The sequence below is a fragment of the Prionailurus bengalensis genome, chromosome A2 (assembly GCF_016509475.1).
Source record: "Prionailurus bengalensis isolate Pbe53 chromosome A2, Fcat_Pben_1.1_paternal_pri, whole genome shotgun sequence".
Lineage (NCBI taxonomy): Eukaryota > Metazoa > Chordata > Mammalia > Carnivora > Felidae > Prionailurus > Prionailurus bengalensis.
Window position 1 is genome coordinate 14,192,609 of NC_057348.1, and position 20,289 is coordinate 14,212,897.

The 20,289-nt window shown below is 49.4% G+C and overlaps 1 protein-coding gene across 2 annotated transcripts in view; it reads left to right on the top strand.

Moving 5' to 3' along the window:
• The first annotated feature begins 204 nt into the window (after positions 1–204).
• Positions 205–20,289, top strand: part of UPF1 (UPF1 RNA helicase and ATPase) — a 37,622-nt gene continuing 17,537 nt past the window's right edge. Inside the window, exons 1-5 of one of the 2 annotated variants that reach the window (XM_043587116.1) lie at positions 205–812; positions 14,825–14,967; positions 16,583–16,672; positions 19,207–19,374; positions 19,726–19,906. In XM_043587116.1, coding sequence (XP_043443051.1) covers positions 582–812; positions 14,825–14,967; positions 16,583–16,672; positions 19,207–19,374; positions 19,726–19,906 — 813 coding nt within the window. In that variant the 5' untranslated portion in view covers positions 205–581. The remainder of the gene's footprint in view (positions 813–14,824; positions 14,968–16,582; positions 16,673–19,206; positions 19,375–19,725; positions 19,907–20,289) is intronic. The other variant, XM_043587115.1, reaches the window with a different exon arrangement.

Here is a 20,289-nt window from a genome sequence, read left to right on the forward strand (position 1 = left end):
GAAAGCAACCGGATAGTGCTCAATTAACCCGAGGCAGTCTCGCCACCCCTACACACGGAACCACCGCGGTCACACCGCCCACCGCCCAGCGCTACCGAGCAGCGGTTGGGGCGGGACCACGTCCTCGTGAGGCCGCCGCGACGGCGGTTAGAAGCCCTGCCCCCCGCGCGTGCGCCCTGCTTGTTCCGCCGGCCCGCTCAGCTGCGGGTGTCCGGGCGCGGTTGGAGGCGTCCCCGAGGAGCGCGCGCGCTTGCGCCGGCGTCGGGCTCGCGCACGCGCACCTGCGCCGGCGTCGGGCTCGCGCACGCGCACGACGGCGGCGGCGACGGCGGTTCCTGCCGGGGGCTGCGAGTGGCGGGCGGCTCGGAGGGGAGCAGCGTCGCTGAGGGGCTCGGCGGCAGTGGCGGCGGCTCGGCACGCGTGGCTCTTGGCCCGGCTCGCGCAGCGGCGGGCGTTTCAGTCCGGTTCAGGGGCGTGGGCGCGGCGGCGGCGGCGGCCCGAGGCCTGCGGCCTAGGCCTCAGCGCGGCGGCGGGCTCGAGTGCGGCGCGGGGCCGGCCTGAGGGCCCTACTCGGCGGCACCATGAGTGTGGAGGCGTACGGGCCCAGTTCGCAGACGCTCACCTTCCTGGACACTGAGGAAGCCGAGCTGCTTGGCGCCGACACACAGGGCTCGGAGTTCGAGTTCACCGACTTCACCCTCCCCAGCCAGACGCAGACGCCCCCAGGTGGCCCCGGCGGCCCCGGAGGAGGTGGTGCGGGAGGCCCGGTCGGCGCTGGTGCGGGCGCTGCGGCCGGACAGCTGGACGCGCAGGTGAGCGGCACATGGCGGCGCCGGAAGCCCGGGCCGGGCCTCGGCGCCCGGGAACCTGCCCCGAGTCCCGCACTCCGGCGGCGTCCGAAGTAACCTGTTCCAGGTCCCTCACTCAGGCCCGGCCCAGGCTGACCTTCCCCGGGTTCCCCGATCCGGCCGGGTCCGGAGTAACCTGCCTCGGCTCCGGGTCTCTAGCCGGGCCGGGGCAGACCTGTTTCGAGTCCCGCTCTGGTGGGGTCCGGGTGATCTGGTCAGGATCTACTTCAGGCCGCGTCTTAGGTCACCTGCCCGAAGTCGTCTTCTGGGCGTGTCCGAGGTGACCTGCCGTCGGGGGTGACCTGTCCCCAAGTTTTCCTCCAGCTGAGTCCGTGCCCTGTTCAAGCCAGCTCCGTGGTGATCCGCCCGGGTTCCCCTCTGGCCGATCCGTCCTCCCTGCCCCACCCCCCACCTGTGGTCCCAGCCATCTGGGCATTCCCCCTCGCCCGCCCCCGGTCATGCCCACTAAACCGCGGGTTCAAATTTCCCCGGGCCCAGGGACGCTGGAGAGGGCAGGGTCGAAGCTCCCGGAGTAGAAACGGAATTTTAGCCTCCAGTTGAGAACCCCACACTCGCTGGTTATGAAGAGTATTCAAGAGACAGGTTGCGTTTTGTTTTTCCTTCTTGCGTTGCCTGTTGCTGAAACCGACTTGTTATGTAACTCCACAGCTCTGTCTTGGAAAAGTTAGGTTTGAGTTTGTTCCTCCAATGGGGGCAGTGATAGTGGGTTTTACATAAGTGGTACTGCCACGTTGGAAAATTTTGTTTTTAATGATGTGAATGTTTAGGGAAAGCTACTTAGGTATTTTAAGTTTGGGTTTGGGTTATGAGAAGTATTAGGGACGCACTTCCTGAACCTGGGTCCCAGCTCTGGAGTGGCAGAGGGGACTGGCTGGGGTTTTGGGGTGGGATCCCTTGTCACAGGTGTTCCTTGGCATGAGGATCCACTGTCAGGGCTGGGGGAGCCACCCCATCCTCAGCCAGAGTGAGCTCAGACTCTGTCCTTGGGGGAGGAGGGCTAGCATTCTAGTTGATTGAGTCACTCTCGTGGGTAGACCACCCACTTGGATTTTCTTTTAGCCCCTAATAGAAGCAGAAAACATTTGACTCATTCTAACCCCAGATTTCCTTAAAAATAGATGCCTGATGGGTGGAGCATCAGGGAGAACAGGTGTGCAAGTATGTATTTTTTCAGCTTGGTTTACATATGGTGGAGGAAGATAGGAGAGAGTTTGCCTGGAGAAACGAATGAGCCGTTGGACACTCACGATGACACCTGTAGACCTCTCTGTGTTCACAGCTGTGAAATGGGGGTATCGGAGTTTTATTTTTGTTATACTTTTCAACATACCTGAAATCTGCACTTATGTTTGGATGGACCGGAAACATGCATGAAATCTGGACTCAAGTTTGGATGGACCAGATAACGCTGTTTGTAACTTGTGTCCAGTGCGTCCGGAGGCTGAGGATAAAGATCACTCAGTTGAGCCGATGTGCCATTGGTTAGTGGCAGCTCAGGGTTGGTAAAGGTAATCGTTTTATTGCAAATTCTTTTTTTAAGACTTTTATTGCATATTCTTTTCTTTATATTGGCCAGTGTTTTTCTGGCCAGTATAAAACAGCTCTGAGTTCTAGTTTTGTTCCTTGTATTCTGTTTGTGATCAGTGAGTTACAGGGCATGCCCTTCTCTTTCAGTTGAAATAATCTATTTTTCTGCACCTGAGCACTGAGTTGTATAAAATAAGAGCTTTAAAACTCTCCACCAGAGGTAAATGTTGCAGTTGAGCTCACCTGAGTTCTGATGACATCAAAAGGGTTTATCCTTCTTTACTTTTAATTAACTGAGATGACCCACTCACGCGTAGCCTAAGTTTGTGTTCGGGGAATGGGAGTTACATCCTTTGTGTCGTAAGAGAAGGCTCTGAATTTGGGGGCAGGAAAAGTCTGACTAGAATTGAAAAGTGGAAAAAAAGTTGATTCTTTCCTATGCCAGTTGGTGGCATTGGCTGCCTACAACATTTGGGATTTTCCTTATTTGTCCTCAAGAGTTGGCTGGGTAACTAACTGTACAGTGGGGCTTCCAGAAAGACTCAAACCCATTCTGAATGGCTTTTGATTTTATCTTATCGAATGAGTAGCTGTAACTTATCAAGTGCTGTGCAGCTACTTCTGTTTCACAGCTTTCTTGAGATAGAATCCATGTAGCATACAGTTTGCCCATTTAAAGTGTACAGTTCGGTAGCTTTTAGTACATTCAGAGTTGTGCCGCCCTCACCGTCATCAGTTTTGGCATATTTTCATCACCCTAAAAAGAAACCCCATACCTCTTAGCTTGTCAGTCCTCCTTTCTCCAACCCCAGGCAGCCACTGATCTTTCTGTCTCAGGTTTACCTACTGTGGACATTTGATATAAATGACAATATGTGGTCTTTTGTGTCTCGTTTCTTTCACCAAGTATGTTTTCAAGGTTCATCCATGCTGTAACATGTATCTACTACCATTTCTTTTTTGACTGAACAGTTTTCCACAGTATAGACAGACCACATTTTGTTTATCCGCTCATCTGTTGGTGGACATTTGGGTTGTTTATCCTTGTAGCTATTATAAATAATGCTGCTGTGAACATTCATGTGCAGGTTTCTGTGTGGCTGTAGGTGAAATTGTGGGGTTGTGTGGTAACTCTGTGCATAACCTTTGCAGGAGCTGCCAGACTCCTTCCCAGCGTGCAGCCACTTTTGATACCAGTTTTGCTTAGTTGGTTTTACCTGAAAGTTTGTTTAAAATTTTTAAGGTTTATTTATTATTGAGAGACAGACACAGAGCATGAGCAGGGGAGGGACCGAGAGATGGAGAGACACAGAATCCAAAGCAGGCTCCAGGCTCTGAGCTGTCAGCACAGAGCCCGACGCGGGGCTCGAACCCACGAGCTGTGAGATCATGACCTGAGCTGAAGTCGGACGATTAACCGACTGAGCCACCCAGGCGCCCGTACCTGAAAGTTTGTTTAAAGGCAGAATGTGTGTCCCTGCCAGGGTAGGAGAATGGCACAGGGGTGACTCCTGCTGAGCTACAAGTTGGTTCAAATAACATTTGTTTTGTTTATGAAATAAAACTGATATTTATCAAAGCCTTCCAGACCGTGGAATGAAAAGTGCTGACACAATCCTGCCAAGTGTCCTTAAGATACAAGGGACCATTTTCTTTTGCCTATCTGACTCTTCGTGGGCCCTTCCCCCGCCCGTCAAAGGGCAGGGAAAGGTAATTTCAGGAGTGTTTTGCATAATAGTTGGTGTTATAAACCTTCTGCCCTGTCTAGTTGGAATATTTCCTTTTGATGGTTGCTACTGTCATGTTTTCTCCAAATATGGGAATTATGGTAAAGATGTAAGAGTTGGGAACACTACCCAGGCAGAAAAAGGAATTGATACACACAATGATATGGATGCATCTCAGAATAATTCTGGGTAAAAGAAGCACTCTGACCAAAAAAAAAAAAAAAAAAAAAAAGAATATATACCCTGTGATTCTGTTTGTATGAAGCCCTAGAAAGTGCTAATAGTAATAGAAAACAGATTAGTGGTTGGGAGAAGGAGGAAGGAAAAGAGAGGGTGACAAAGGGCATAAGGAGACTTGGTGATAGATGTATTGGTTATCTCGATTGGGTGTTTACATACACTGATGTATAACAACTTATAAAACTATACACTTTAAGCATGCACTGTTGATTGTATGTCAGTTACACCTCAGTGAAACTGAAAAGAAAGGCCACAGGGAGATACCACTACCTGCTCATAAGATTGGCTCACATTTTTTAAAAGGCTGGAAAGCCACTTGTAACTTTCATACCTTGCTGATGGGATGGTTTACCCATTTCTCTGTGGTCCAGCAGAGAAGCAAAGGTGGTTGTCCACACATGGGGCTGCTCTGAGCATTTATAGCTGATTCGTTCTTGAGAGCCCCAGACTGGAAACAACTCCAGTGACCATCAACAGGTAAATGGATAAACAAAGGCTCTTCATCAGTTGTAGTCTTGAGTACATACACTTGAGCTTCTTTTCCTCTTCAAGTGGTAGATACTTGAGTAAAGAGTTGCTACCTAGTCTTCAGAATTGATCATGGAAAGCTGTCCTAACATATTCTTGACCATCCAGGTAAACAGATCATCTTCTGCTTATTGGCCTGGTAGTTTATGAAGAGGAGGAATGAGTTCAGTACAGTCTAGGGGTTCCCAAAAGTGGTGAGTTTAAAATTTGAGTGGGACTTTTTCCATCTGGTTTTGTGAACACTCAGTTCAGCGGTGATATAAGGACACCTTGAGAAAATTGGAGATAAGACACTGGTAACCTTGCAGGAGCTCTGGCAAGTGTTCGTTCAGCACTTTCCCCTTACTGGATTTCCCAAGTTTGTTTCTAGATGGTTAGGACTCCATGGGCGATTAGGGGAGAGGAAGGGCTTACGTGTCATTGGTGAAAAAGCAAAACGACTTCTTACTCTGTTCACCCTAATTTCTTAACCCAGATTGAATACGATTGGGGGTAAAGTTAACACTTGAACAATACCAGTGTTAACTGAAAAACAAAGTTCTTTCTCAATCCTGCTCCCACAACCAAAAAAAGGAGACGTTTTTCTAATAGCTTTATTAAGGTATGATCACATACCATAGAGTCTTGTATGTAAGTGTGCAATTCAGTGTTTTTCTAGTAAATTTGCAGAGTTGTTCGACCATCACACAATTCATGGTCTTTGATTCTTCTTCATGCCTCTTTTTCTTCCCCTTCCTGCCCCTCCCCTTTTTGCTCCTGTTAATCTTTGTAGTTTCTCATCAGCATCTCTAATGTAGGGAAATGGAGTGACCCCGTGCTCAGCCACTCCCAGTCACATTTTGGGGGAGATTCACCACCCTGTATGCTGGGCCCTCCACGTGGGTGCAGAGGCAGGAACGGAGGCCTGGCCACGCTGCTTTCAGGGTGAGCCTGGGAGCCCTCATATATCTGTTCATGTTTACTTTTGTCCCCACTGTACATGCTGTCAGGCCAGTCTCTTCACCCTGGTCCTTGTCTCCTGCCCCTCTCTGTAGTCCTGCTTCCTTGCCTTGCTGTGCTCTCTGAGGATTGGGGGTCGAAGTGAATCCTTTGCCATCTGTAGCTGTTGTGTTAGAAATGACAGGTGCTGCTCAGACTGCGGTTGACCTTTGGGATCATGAGGGCCCAGAAGAGGGAGTGGTCTGCCCTGCAGAGGGAAAGCTTTTGTGAGCAGTGTTCCTTGAGTTCAGGAAGGCATGCTGCTGGGCAGAGAGGTGGGCATGGAGTGCTACACTTGGCTTGGTGTGGAGGAGAGTGGGTGCGGGCAAGGGTTGATATGCCATGCCAGGGGCTCGGGCTGGATCCTAGAGCCTCATGGAGCTGCTGAGGGGATACTGTGACCTCGCTTGAGAGGAAGGGCCCTTAGATGGCAGGTAGACCTGGCAGAGTGTGGACAAAGCCAGAAGGGGAGCTCCGGCAGAGTGCCTCGTGGTCAGATAATGTGCCTGTGCACGCTGGCGCATGTGTATAAATGTGAGTGTGTGAACTACAGTACCAGGCAGCCAGAGTGGCCACTCCTGCTGGGACGTGTTGACTGCACTGGATACCCTGTTGCCCCTGAGTCCTCATAAGGAATTATGGCTAGAGCAGACACAAGTTCTGTCTGTGGTTTTTGTCAGGGCCCGTGATCCCCCAAGGCTGAGGCAGGGCTCCTCTCTGATGGGAGGTATGGGTGGAGTTGGTGCTGGTCAGCAGACCCTTTGGAGACACTGCCCTGAGAGGGAGGGTAAGAGGCTCTGCAGAAAGGGAGAGGCCCCACCAGAGCAGCATGCACGGAGGCTGGAGGGAACAGATTCTGGGCAGTGGCTCTCAACTGAGGGGCATTTGTGGTTGTTGCCCTGGCAGGGTGGTCTTGCAGTGTTGCCGGGATAGTCCTGCCCGCAGAGAAGGGTCATGACTCCCAGTTCTGCTTGGTGGGACCCGGAACAGAGTGTGGCCTGGAAGGTGTGGAAGGGCAGCGAGTCTGGCTGAGTCTTCAGGGCTTCATTTTCCAGGTCTCGGGGCCCTGCTTTCAGGGGGTCTTTGAACTCTTCTTGGCAGAGGAGCTTTCCTTGAGAGCAGCATCCTGCTTCCTCTAGTAAACATGGGGATGCTGGGTCCTGGGATCCCATGGCTGGGAAAGGATCGTTGTGCCTGTTTGTATGTGTTAGTCTGGTAGCAGCTTGTGAGCTGGATTACTGAGCCAAGCCGGGCTTCTTTGGATCCCTGCAGACTGTTGCCTGGATGGCTTCTAGACCTAGGCTGCTTGCTGAGCTCTGCGGGTAGCCCTTTGTCACAACTGAGGATGGCACTTTTCGTGTCTGCTTTGCTCCTTGAAGAGCTCAGCTGCCAGGGATGCCAGTGACTTTGGGGACGTGGCTCTCCTCATCTTGGAGTAGAAGGCATTTGGTCAGAACTGTGCTTGTCTTCCGTCACTCTTTTTGAGTGTGTGGCTCCTCGGACTCCATGGAGGCCACCTTGTCCATCTATATTGTGTAAAAACGTTGGTTATGGATTCTCTGCAAGTAAAGAAAACAAACCCGGCATATCCATCTCCTCAGTTCAGCAGTTTTGTCCTCTGGCCCTTTATTCTCATCGCAGAAGAGCTTTAAAACAAATCCAACATGTTATTTCATCCTTCCTTCTGAGGTTGAGCCATATGAGTTAGCAATACACAATCATTTTGACCTATATTTACTATGCGTTTCTGGAAACAAAAAAGCATCTTTCCATCATAGGCAGTACTGCTGTTGTCAGATGAACAGCACTGACAGTCGTTTTTTGGGATCATCTAATCCACAGGGCTTCCCTTTCTCCACAGATTCTTCACTCATGAGAAAATGTCTTGACTTGGTCTGGCCCCCAGGGAGGTCCACCATTTATGTGATGGTTATGAATCTTGGCTTGCTCTCCAGGGCAGCCTCTCCCTCTTCTTTTCATGCCACTGAGCTGGGGTCCAGTCTGTGTCATTGTCCTGTGAGGTGTCCTGGCTTCTGGACTGAACCCATCATCACACCCTGGCTTCTCCCTGCAGGCGTGGAGTGGGCTCCTTTGAGAGTAATGATCCCAGGGCTGGACATGCAGAGGCAGCCCAGGTTGAGGTGGGGATGCCTCGGACACATCAAGGACACTCTGAGCATTGAAATGAACCATAGGCCTGGACTCAGCATGCTGACCAGAACAAGGGTTCACTGTAAAGAGGGAGGCCGGTGAGGATCCTTTTTATCCAGAATCTGGGGACCACTCTCTTGAGTGGGACCGTGTGAAGGCATTTTCGTAGGTCAGAAATGGTTGAATGTCAGCAGTTACATGTGGTTAAAACTAATGGATTAAAGAAGGCTAAAGAGACAGCATAAGTAACGAGTGTTAACTAGGTCTTGAATGTAGAAAACTAGGAAGGACGTTAGGGTGTTGGGGAATTGTGCTTGTGCTTATTAGATAGCAGTATTATATCAGTTTTATCAGCATAATTCCCGAGCGTGAGGCTTGTATAGTGATTACATGGAGAAGATGCTTATCCTGGGGCTTGCGACTCTGAAATGGGTCAGGAAAGTAAAAGTGTGTGTGTGCAGAGGGAGAGAGCAAGCGTGGTAAAAAGTGTGAGTGGCTGGTGGATCCAGGTGATGGTTATGTGAGTTGTTTATTCCCTGTAGTTTTGAAACTTTCTCAAGAGCTGGGGGGAGGCCAGAACTTCTGTTAGCTTTTTCCAGAGGTGAGGCTCAGCCTCTCCTTACCCTGAGGGAAAGGTGATTGCCCACTCTCTTTTTATTTAAACCTCAGGATAAAAAAATACTTTTATTGATGAGATGAATTATTTTACATTTCAGTGTTTATGCTTTTCAGTGTGAAGATGTATTCATTTAGCCTACACTATGAGGGCTTCCTGGGGTGTGGCTCATTTCTAGGTCCTGGGGTCCCCTGCTTTGGGGCTCCACAGATGGAATGGGGGAGGCCTCCCTGGGAGGCGCCCTGTGGACTGAGACCCAAAGGACCAAGAGCCAGCTGTGCAGAAACCAAGGGACAGTGAGTGCAAAGGCCCCGGAGCACTGGCAGACTCAGAGACTGAGGGACTGAAAGGTCCATTTCGTGCTGCATGGTACAATGCTTATGAGGTTTGGAGTAAAAATCTGTGGTCTAAAAGTTCTTACCAGCACATTTGGGAGTGATTTTTGAATTTACATGCTTTTCCTCTGTGGGACTGAAGCAACGTTTCTTCCTGCTACTCTGATGTACACAGTGAATTCTGTAGTTGCTTGTATGAAACTGTCCCTGGGCAGAAAACATCTGCAGACCTTTACCCAGAGCAGAGGCGAAGAGGGAACTGTTTCCCCAGTGATGTGATGCCTGGGAGTGGGCTCAGGGTTCCTGTGGGTGCAGGGGGGTGCTGCCTCTCTGAGCCTTGCAGGCTGCAGGGGTCCTGACTGGAAGTGAGGGGTTGATAATCTCAGAGGACCTCAGTCCTGTTCTGGCCAAGGACCCTTCACTCCTTCCGTCTTGTCACCTGGCATGGATTGTGGACCTTCTCTGTGCTGGGCACTCTCTAGTTAGAGCTTTGTTTTAACTAATTTAGTTATAGTTTCTAAGGTCAGATGTATTTTTGAACTTAATGTTTATCTTAAAACTTTCCAGAGAGTAGAGGGAGAAACTAACAACCCCGCTATAGAAGTCAGTTTGTGTTGTGGCCAGATCGTAGCTGGGCAGGAGTGGGGCTGAGTGGGAGCTGGGAGTGTGTGCGTGTGTGTGTGTGTGTGCCACGTATACATTATACGTTCCCTAACCAGGAGGCTAGAGGGCTACTGGGCCTTGGAGAATCTGGACTGTCGTCTCTGGCCCCCCAGCTCTAGTGGAGGGTGGAGAGTCTACCTGACCTTGTATTTGTATCATATTGTCTCCCAAGAGTTCTGAGAGTAGACCTACATTTCTTTCCCCGTTATTAACCTGAAGGGGTAAGTGTGCAGGGTGGGTCCCCATGTGGCTGGTCAGGAGGTGTCCTCTGCTGGTTCAGGCCTTCCCCTGGTGAGGGGAGGTGAACTGTGGGATCTGAGGCCCAGATGAGGCAGGAGTGGGTAGGAAGATGGCACCCAGGGGGTATGCACTTTTCTGTATTACTCTGTGGACCAATTTTGATGTTTCAGGACAGCAAAGCTTCAGATATCACCAAGGGCATTTCTTTACACGTAAAAGATTATGCAATCTAATAAGATATTTTAGGAGTTCTTCTAGATAAGGAATCTGTAAACATTTTCTTAAAAGGCTAGATAGTAAATGTCCTAAACATTGTGGGATAAGAAGTAAAATTGAGGATATTATTAGGTATTTAACCCAGCTGTTTATAAATACGGGGGAGTGCCTGGATGGCTCAGTCGGTTAAGCATCTGACTTCAACTCGGGTCATGATCTCATGGTTCGTGAGTTCAAGCCCGGCTTCGGCCTCTGTGCTGACAGCTAAGAGCCTGGAGCCTACTTCAGATTCTGTGTCTCCCTGTCTCTCTCTGCCCCACTCACACTTGGTCTCTGTCTCTCTTTTTCAAAAAATAAACATTAATTTTTTTTTTTTTTTTAATATGAGTACCAGGGTGCCTGGGTGGCTCAGTCAGTTGAGTATCCAACTCTTGATTTCGACTCAGGTCATTGTCCCAGGGTCATGGGATCAGTCTCCAAACCTACTTAAGATTCTCTTCCCCACCCCCTGCTCATGCTCTCTCTTAAAAAAAAAAAAAAAAAAATGTAAATGCTATTCTGAGCTTGAGAGAGGGGGAGCTGCATGCTGATTCCTTCCTGAACCACCTTCTTAGCCTTCTGATGATCCTGGGGGGTGGTGGTTTGTTTGTTTGTTTGTTTGTTTGTTTGTTTGTTTTTAAGTTTATTTTGAGAGACGCAGAGCATGAGCAGGGGAGGGGCAAAGAGAGGGAGAATCCCAAGCAGGCTCCATGTGGTCAGTGTGCAGAACCTGACCCGGGGCTCAAACCCATGAAACCATGAGATCATGACCTGAGCTGAAATCAAGAGTCAGATGCTTAACCAACTGAGCCACCTAAGCTCCCTAATTCTGGGTTTTAAGGTGTTTTTCTGCTGAGATTGGATTGGAAAGATAGCACATTTCTCTTTGGAAAGATGAAAGCTGATCAGAGTGAAGTCATAAAAGGTGTCAATACGCATTTAAGCTGAGGATACCAGATCTATGGAAAGAATTGTTTGTTTTTTAAAGTTCATTTATTTTGAGAGGGAGAGCATGAGTAGGGGAGGGGCAGAGAGAGAGGGAGAGAGAATTCCAAGCAGGCCCAGCATTGTCAGCACAGAGCCTGATACAGGGCTTGAACCCATGAACTGTGGGATCATGACCTGAGCCGAAATCAAGAGTTGGACGCCTTACTGACTAAGCCACCTAGGCATCCCTGGAAAGAATAGTTTTAGATCAAGTAAAAAGTTTGCCTTCCATAATATTCTCAGAAACCTTGTTACCTTAAATACTTGAGGAACCTGTTTACTGACTTTAAGAGTTTAAATGGGATCATAGATGTCAATTTCTCTTTCTTTCTTTCTTTCTTTCTTTCTTTCTCTCTCTCTCTCTCTCTCTCTCTCTCTCTTTCTTTCTTTCTTTCTTTTTTAATTTTTGAGAGAACATGAGCAAGGGAGGTGCACAGAGAGGGGGACAGAAGATCTGAAGAGGGCTCCATGCTTACAACAGAGAGTCCGATGCGGGGGCTCAAACTCAGGAACCTTGGGATCATAACCTGAACTGCTTTATCAGTCGAGCCACCCAGACACCCCTGCAGATGTCAATTTCTAATTGCTGCCTTCTGCAGCATGAGATGCATACCTCCTTCTCTGCCATAAGATGAAATCCTGGTGCCGTAACCTGGCCACACACTTTCAGAAAACCAACACGTGTTGGGGCGCCTGGGTGGCTCAGTCGGTTAAGCGTCCCGACTTCGGCTCAGGTCATGATCTCGCGGTCCGTGAGTTCGAGCCCCGCGTCAGGCTCTGTGCTAACGCTCAGAGCCTGGAGCCTGTTTCAGATTCTGTGTCTCCCTCTCTCTGACCCTCCCCCGTTCATGCTCCCTCTCTCTGTCTCAAAAATAAATAAATGTTAAAAAAAAAAAATCTCTTAAAAAGAAAACCAACACGTGTGTGCCTAACACAGTCATACTAGGAGACATTGCGAGCCAGCAGTGCTGGCCCTGGGTGGCAACCTCACAGTAGCATTGCCACTGCATGTGTCAAGAGAAACATTGCCAAACAGGTGACTTTTTGAAGTGATAGCCAACGATCAGAATTTCAAAGCACCTCAACAAAGAATGTAACAATCTAATTAAAAATGGGCAAAGGACTTCAATAGACATTTCTTCAAAGAAGATATATAAATGACCAGCAAGCACAAGAAGAGATCCTCAGTTTCATTAGCTAGCATAGAAATGCAAATCAAAGCCACAATGAGATAACCACCTCATATTCATTAAGTTGGTTGTTTAAAAAAAACCCAGAAGAATGATAAGGAGTATCATCGAGGCTATGGAGAAATTGGAACCCTTGTGCACTGCTGGTGGGAATGTAAAATGGCATAGTCTCCGTGGAAAATACTATGCAGTTCCTCAGAAAAGTTAGATATAGAATTACCATAAGATCCAGCAAGTCTACTTCTTTTGGGGTATATCCCCAAAAGAATTGAAAGCCGGAACTTGATGACATCGTTGTATACCATGTTCATGGCAGCCAGAAGGTGGAAAAAACCCAAGTGCCCACTGAAGAGTAAATGGGTAAACAAAACGTCTGTCCATACAGTGGAATGTTATTCAGCCTTAAGAAGGGAAATTCTGACACATGCTACAACACGGATACATCTTGAGGACAGTATGCTATGTGAAATAAGCCAGTCACAAAAAGACAAACACTATGAGCCCATTTATATGAGATCTCTAGGGTAGTCAAGTTTTCAGAGAAAGTAGAAACGTGGGTGCCAGGGGCTCAGGGGGGAATGGAGGGTTGGTAATGGATACAGAGTTTCAGTTTCAGATGAAAAAGTTGTAGAGATGGGTGTTGGTGATGATTGTAGAATAATAGGAATGTATTTAATGCCACTGAGCTGTACACTTAAAAATGGTTAAAGGGGGAGGTGGGGTGTCTGGGTGGCTCAGTTGGTTAAGCATTCCAGTTCTTGATTTCGGCTCAGGTCATGATCTCACAGTTCATGAGTTCAAGCCCCGCGGCAGGCTCTTTGCTGACAGTACGGAGCCCTGGGCAGTGTGGAGTCTCTCTGGCCCTTGCTTGCTGGTGCTTGCTCTCTTTCCCTCCTCCTCCCCCCCCCCCCTTCTCTTCTCTTGCTCAAAAATAAATATTTTTAAAATGGCTACAGTAGTACATTTTATATTACGTGTATTTTACTACAATTAAAAAAAAAGAGATCAGGGGTTCACAAAGAAGTGCTTGTGGTTGTTACAGTACTGTCTTTGCATTAAAATCCAAATGTTGATTTTGATTTTTTTCTTTGAAAAAAAATTTTTTTTTCAAACAAAGCATAGTTTTCTTTCATTTAACTTGGTTGTTGCCTGCCTGGAAAAAGTGCATTAAAGTAGTGGCAGAAGCTGTGAAATGGGGTTCTAATGTGGGCTGAGACCATTACAGACACAGCTGTAGATACCCCCCTACTCACAACCCAAATGCGCCACTGCAGTTTCCAGAATGCCCCCTAGGGGGCAATGCACTTCCTGATTCCCCCGTGTAACCGGGTGTGTGCTGCCCTTCCCACGCCCCCCCCACGCGCCCCCCCCCCCCCCCCCCCCCCCCGCTCCACATCCCCAAGAGATCTGCTGTCTTTAGAATCTTACAGGTAACTTGGCTGGAGCAGTGGACACGAAAAGGCCCCGGGGCACTCCTGACTTGAGCTGCACTGGCCTGAGCTGGCCCCACATGGTGTGGCTCTAAGTGGCAAGGGCTTTTGGGGGGGGGGGGGGCAGTGTCTGATCCTGTCTCACTGCTCAGAGAAATCTGGTGCCTGCCCTGGGGCTTCTGTCATTCATTCCTCCCTGTCCTCATCACTGTTCCGACACTCCTGCTGCCTGACCCAACCTCATGTGGGAGATGTGTCATCTCCTCCTGTTGGGAGCATGGGGAGATGACAAGGACTGTTGACCGCTGTCTGAGGTTCCTGGCGGTGGCTTTAGGAATGCCCGTTAATCTCTGGCGAGTTGAATCCGTGTGCCTCTGAATGGAAACGTGAGCTCAGTAGAAGTGCCTGTGAAATTCATGGGTTATTGTTAAAGTTGCCTTTTGGCATGTTTTTGCAGTTGTGACTTATAAAAGGTAATATAAGTAGTAAGATTATAGCCTGAGTTTGGAAGGTCATCCTAACATTGAACTACTAATTCATAAGGAAGAAGGGCTGCCCTCTGGAGAGGGAAACTGGCAGTGGAGGAAGTATGTTGACTGGTGAGAAAACTGCTCTCCCTCATCTCCAGTGGACACAGCCTTTACGTCCGGTGCTTAGGCTTTGGTGGGACCCATCACTCTGCTGGCATTCCAGGCCCTCTGTCCTGACACTGTGCAACTGTCCCCAGAGGGGATTGCAACAACTTTGTAAAAAGTCATCCTGCTCCTTGTGACCCTCAGTCATGGGAACGAAGCGTTTTCCTCAGCATCCAGTTTGCTCATGGCTCCGTGGCCAGATGGGATTGAACCTGGATATGCAGGAGGCAGGGTGGATGACCTAGGTCACCAACACCCTGTTTTTTTGTCCAGGTGGGTTTAATAGGGAGAGTGTAAAAAGTCCAGTCAGAAGAAGCTGAACTGTCTTAGGTGGAGAGCAGGCCGGCACTTGTGGGAAGGTCACCATGGCTGCTCATTTGAGGAGAGGTCACGTGCCTGGGCTAAGGCCTGAAAGCTGCAGCCTTGCGTGGTGATGGTACTATTCTGCTGTAGGTCGGTGGACCAGAGGGCATTCTGCAGAACGGGGCTGTGGATGACAATGTGGCCAAGACCAGCCAGCTGTTGGCCGAGTTGAACTTTGAAGAAGATGAAGAAGATACCTATTACACGAAGGATCTCCCTGTACATGCCTGCAGGTGAGTGGCGACGGCAGAGTCTCAGACTCATCCCGCAGAGCTTTTTCATCCTGAGTGGGTTTGCTGGCTTTAGAAGCCCATCTAAGCCAATGGACTGCGACATTTGGTGTTACGAAACAAGGAGATTCTTCAGATTTGTCTATACAGAGTCAGGAGCAGGAGGGTGGGGTCAGCACACTCTGACACCCCTAATTCACCTAGAGGGTAGGGGAAAGACTCCTTCTCAGGCCTTGAGGTGGTTCCTGGTACCTGTTCCGCTCACTCATTCAAAAGAATTCCTCACATTTGGTGAGCATTTAGGTTTAGAGGGTAAACAAACAGCAGCTAAAATTTCTCTTACAAAGAGATGATTGATTGTAGGATACTTTAAAATATCTGCCTCTCTGATGTGTTCAAAATTCCCCCAAAATTGGAGTTGAATAATCAGTGGGTAGACCTGTTTGTTGACCAAATTTGGAATTCTCATCTAGAGCAGGATCCATCTGTCACATTTTGACCCTTAAGCTTGGACTTACTCTTGCTTTGTTACACACATGCAAGAAAATTGAGACCAAAAGAGGTGAAATGATCTTGTTCAGGGCACCTGGCCAGTCAGGGCCACTTTAGACCTGGGCCACGGCTCAGTCTTGCCCACCTCTTGGGCACATTGCCCCCTCAAAGTCTGTGCCCACCACAGGATAGTGCTGCTCTTTTCCCTGCTCTGTGGACAGACTTTTGTTTTGTAACTATTTTGGCTTTTTGTTTTTAACTTTATTTTGGCTCTTGTTTCCACTCTTGTTTACAAATGTTTTTATGTACGTGTTAGTGATGTGTCAGTGTTCCTGTTACCTACACATTTGACAGTGAAGCGGTTCCGGTAAAGCTGCAGGTGGTTAAAGTTTGCACACCCCCTCACCTTCCCAGCTGTCCCCAAGGTGTGGGGTGTTGCAGGGAAGGTTCTTGGCTGACCCACATTCAGTTTGAGACTGAGTCTTGGCTTCATACACACAGAGGACTCTGTGGTGAGCCAGTTTTTGGTTTTGATGTGTTGATTTTCAGAAGAATGAGGCTGGGGGCTCTCCTGAGGTGCTCCTTGCAAGCTTGAGCTCAGTCTGCCCCCTGAGACTCTCTGCTGCTGGGGCTGAGCTGAGCGTTCCCAGGAGCATGGCGCCCTCTGCTGGGATGTGGAGTGCCTTGTGAACGTGGTGTGGTTACAGCTTACTCTTCTGTGTGCCCAGAGCCAGGGATGCTGACTTCCGTTCTTTTAAGTCACAGTTCTGGAAACTTCAGGCCAAAGGGAGTGACAGGGGGTTGCTTTGGGATGATGTCAGACCTCCATTGTTGGGCTCACCTGGCACTTTCCACAGTTCTCGCCCCTCACCTGGAAGGGGCTTTGCTGTTGTCTAGGGCCTCTCTGAGGAAGCTCCCCAGCACCCTGAACCCTTTCCCTGCATTTGCAGGGTCAAGAAGCCTCTGCAGTTAACTGATTGGATTTCGCTAGTGGGATCGTCGGGTTTGAGTATGTGTTTAATGAAAAATTTAAAAATGTTGTAAGAGGAAAGAATTTTACATCCTGCCAAATTAAAACCAGAGAAAGACCTTCCAGCTTTAACTGTTGATGTTTCGACTTTTTTAGTTACTGCGGAATACACGATCCTGCTTGCGTGGTTTACTGTAATACCAGCAAGAAGTGGTTCTGTAATGGACGTGGAAATACTTCTGGCAGGTAGATAATCAAACCGCGCATGTGTCTTTAATCAGTGCTGTGCTCAGATTTGTGTGTAAATTATGGAAATGTTGAAGCAAAAGCACAATATAAAATCACGCTAACAAACCTGGTTTTTTCCCTCCTCTGTGACTGGTTTAACTTGAAACAGATGGTGGTGTGTGAATGCCTTAATGTATTTACCCTTGATTTATTCTCTGTGGTTCTTTTTATTATGCAAGTAGGGTTGGCTTAATTCTCGTTCCCAGTTTTTATTTATATTTTTCTGCAAGATGAGCTCCTGGCACGCCCGTTTGTCTTCATTACTGGGTGCCTGGGGAGGATGTTCCCAAGACAGTAATGGGCATCCATGGGAGCCGCTTCCTGAGAAGGCTCCCTCTGGCCTTAGCTCATCGGAGCAGTCCTGAGGCTAATACGGGCCAGATCCTGAATCATCGGATTAAATTAAGTTCACTTGACCGTCGTCTCTGGGCTCCCCTTCCTGCTGTTGATCAGCAGCAGCTGTGACTGGGTCTCTTGTTTTGTATTTGGGGTGAGACCAGTTTTGTGCTGGTGCTTGGATTCCAGGGAGAGTCCAGTCTGTTTGTCTAGTTCTAGTGATGGGACTCCTTGGTCCCTACCACCAGTGAGGGTCCAGTCCTAGTGGCTTCTCCAGAGGCTGCCATCATGTGTGATAGCTCACTCCTCTGTCATAGAGAAGCAGAGTCTTGTGGGAAATGGCGCCTGGTCTTCGGCAAGAAAGCAGCATTTTCTGGGATCCGTGTCTTAGAGACATAAAGTGGCGAAACCCCATAGGAAAGTTTATTTGCGCAGAGCCCCCACTCTTCCTGTGTCTTCAACAGCTGTAGGCCAGGCCTCACCATCTCGTACTGCCTGAGGACAGTGGACAGATCTCGTGTCATCTTAGAGTGAGCAGTGCGAACTGTGAGGTTCTGAGTGAGGCAAGAAAGGGGACTGATGCTTAATTTTTAAAAAAATGTTCCATTTATTTTGAGAGAGTGAGCGCAAGAGGAGGGGAGGGAGGGAGGGAGGGGGGGAGAGAGAGAGAGAGAGAGAGAGAGAGAGAGAGAGAGAGAGAGAGAGAAAGAATATCAAGCAGGCTCCATGCTGTCAACACAGAGCCCTTACTCTGGGCTTGATATCACAAACCGTGAGATCATAACCTGAGCTGAATCAAGAATCAGATGCTTAAGCACCTGAGCCCCCCAGGCGCCCCATGGTATTTAATTTTAAAGATATGAAAGGAAAAGCATCTTCAGGGTAACCAGTATCATGTCCCATTTTCAGAATGTTCTGGGTAATTTCAGCATTACTGTGATTGCATTAGTTCCTCTCCTGCAGGAAAAGCAATTAAATAAAACTTAGCTGGCAACCCCAGCTTCCGGTCAGCAGAGCCAAGATCAGGGAAGTGAGTGAAAGGCCTCTAAGAGAAAACAGACTCTGTCAGCCAGCACTACATGTTTGCATGAGGCCAGATTATAAAGATAATGGGGCAGCCACTGCCTTCAGGGAGCTTCCAGTGTAGGTGGGATGAGGTGGGTGCAGAAAAGACAGAGGAAATCAGAGTCTGGTAAAATGCCCAGTTGTGTGTGACAGCTTCAGAAAAGTGGATGCTGAGAGCGGTGACGGTTGGTTGGATAGATAATCTGACTAGCTTCATGGGTCCAGAGAGGGTTAGGATGTCAGCTGAAGCTTGCAACAGAAGGGGTTTCCCCGGAGGTGAAGGGAGGGCGGCAGCAGCAAGGCAGGCTGGAAGCCCAGCAGGCGTGCTCAGTGCTCAGTGCTCAGTGTCTGACAGGCGTTCAGGTAGCTGGGAGAGCCCAAGGCAGAGCCAAGCACCACTTGTTGGACCCCAAGCAAGGCTGACTTGTCTTAGGGTGGAGTTTGCAAGCCCCGGGTGTAAGCGAGATCTGTCCCGGAAATGGGAAGGCCACGCGGCAGTAAGGAAAGAGCGAGACAAGCCGCTTTCAGATAGTTCAGAGCCGGCCCTGTGCTTCCTGAGAGTAGCCCTGGGCCCTGCTGCTCCATGTTTTTTACTGTCCTCAGGTTTCTAATATGTTTGGTTATCGAGTTTCCTGGCCTGCAGCAAATTAGGAGGGGCTGTAGCTCCTGGAAGCAGGCACAGCGGCCAGAAGAGGCTACACACCGAGAAGCCTCTACAAACAGAGAGGAGTGGTGGAAGGGGCAGAACATCCTGCTTCTCCGGGACAGCAGTCTTGGCCTCAGTGATATGTTCGGTCAGGCCCCATACGTAGGATTTCAGAAAGCAGGAACTAAAAAAAAGAAGCAGGAACTATGTGAAACGTGTTAGGAAAGTTTTCCTTAAAGGCTGTTCAAGTCGGATTGATTTTTACGCTCAGTGGGGAGCCAGTTCAGGGGCGGGCTGGTCCCCTGGGATGCCAGATGGATGAGGTGTGACCGCCCCTGCTAATGGACTGTGAACGGTACCGGAACTTTTAACGGGGGGCTTGAAAATTGGAAGTGGTGAAAAGCCAAACTTTGGGTGTTAACTATTTATCATTTCCTGGTTTCAGCCACATTGTAAATCACCTCGTGAGGGCAAAATGCAAAGAGGTGACTCTGCACAAGGATGGGCCCCTGGGGGAGACAGTTCTGGAGTGTTACAACTGTGGCTGCCGCAATGTCTTCCTCCTCGGCTTCATCCCTGCCAAAGCGGACTCCGTAGTGGTGCTCCTGTGCAGGTGAGGGCGCGGCCCTGATTTGGAGGGGGCGGGGCATTCAGCGCCAGCCGGCCCTATTCTGCCCAAGGGAGAGGTGTGAGCACATTTGGGGGGGAGGGGCTAGTCAGAACTGAGTAGTTGAGGAACTCTTCTGGGGCGGGTTCTGGTTAAGTCATGAAAACACTTGTGTAAAAGCGGTGTTCTAAGAGTTCAGAGCTCAAGTGCATGGGGAGAGGCAATGTATTGCTAACAATTTAAAGGTAATGTGATCCCATAATAAAACGTAGGGAACATCATTTTGGGGTGAAAAGTAAGCCTTGGGGGCAGAGGTCATCCTCACCTGGGCTCTCCCTGCCCATGGTGTTTCTGTAGGCAGCCCTGCGCCAGTCAGAGCAGCCTCAAGGACATCAACTGGGACAGCTCCCAGTGGCAGCCCCTGATCCAGGACCGCTGCTTCCTCTCTTGGCTGGTCAAGATCCCTTCTGAGCAGGAGCAGCTGCGGGCCCGGCAGATCACTGCTCAGCAGATCAACAAGCTAGAGGAACTCTGGAAGGTAAGGGCCTGCTGAGAATGCAAATCTGCCTCAGCACATTTCTGGTCCAGGGGGAGCTGCTGGGAGTGTGTTCAAAACAGGCGATTCTGGAAGGAGCTCAGGAGAGACTGCCCTGTGTACTTGAGTGGCCCCTTGGTAGAAGCCCATGGCCACCTCCGGCCAGGCCTGTGGGGAAGGACAGCTCCGATTGTTGGAATTTCTCTCTTGTTGCAGAGGGAAAGAGGGTGGGAGAGGGTGAGGGTGGGTAGTGGGAGGGAGGAGGACCAGAACTGTCTGTGGATGGACCTGCTGGGAGGACCCTGGGCCTGGGGAAACAGGACTGTGAGGATGCTGTACAACCTCGTGGGGCCTGTGATGTGTCAGCCAGGGTGACACCAGGCCAG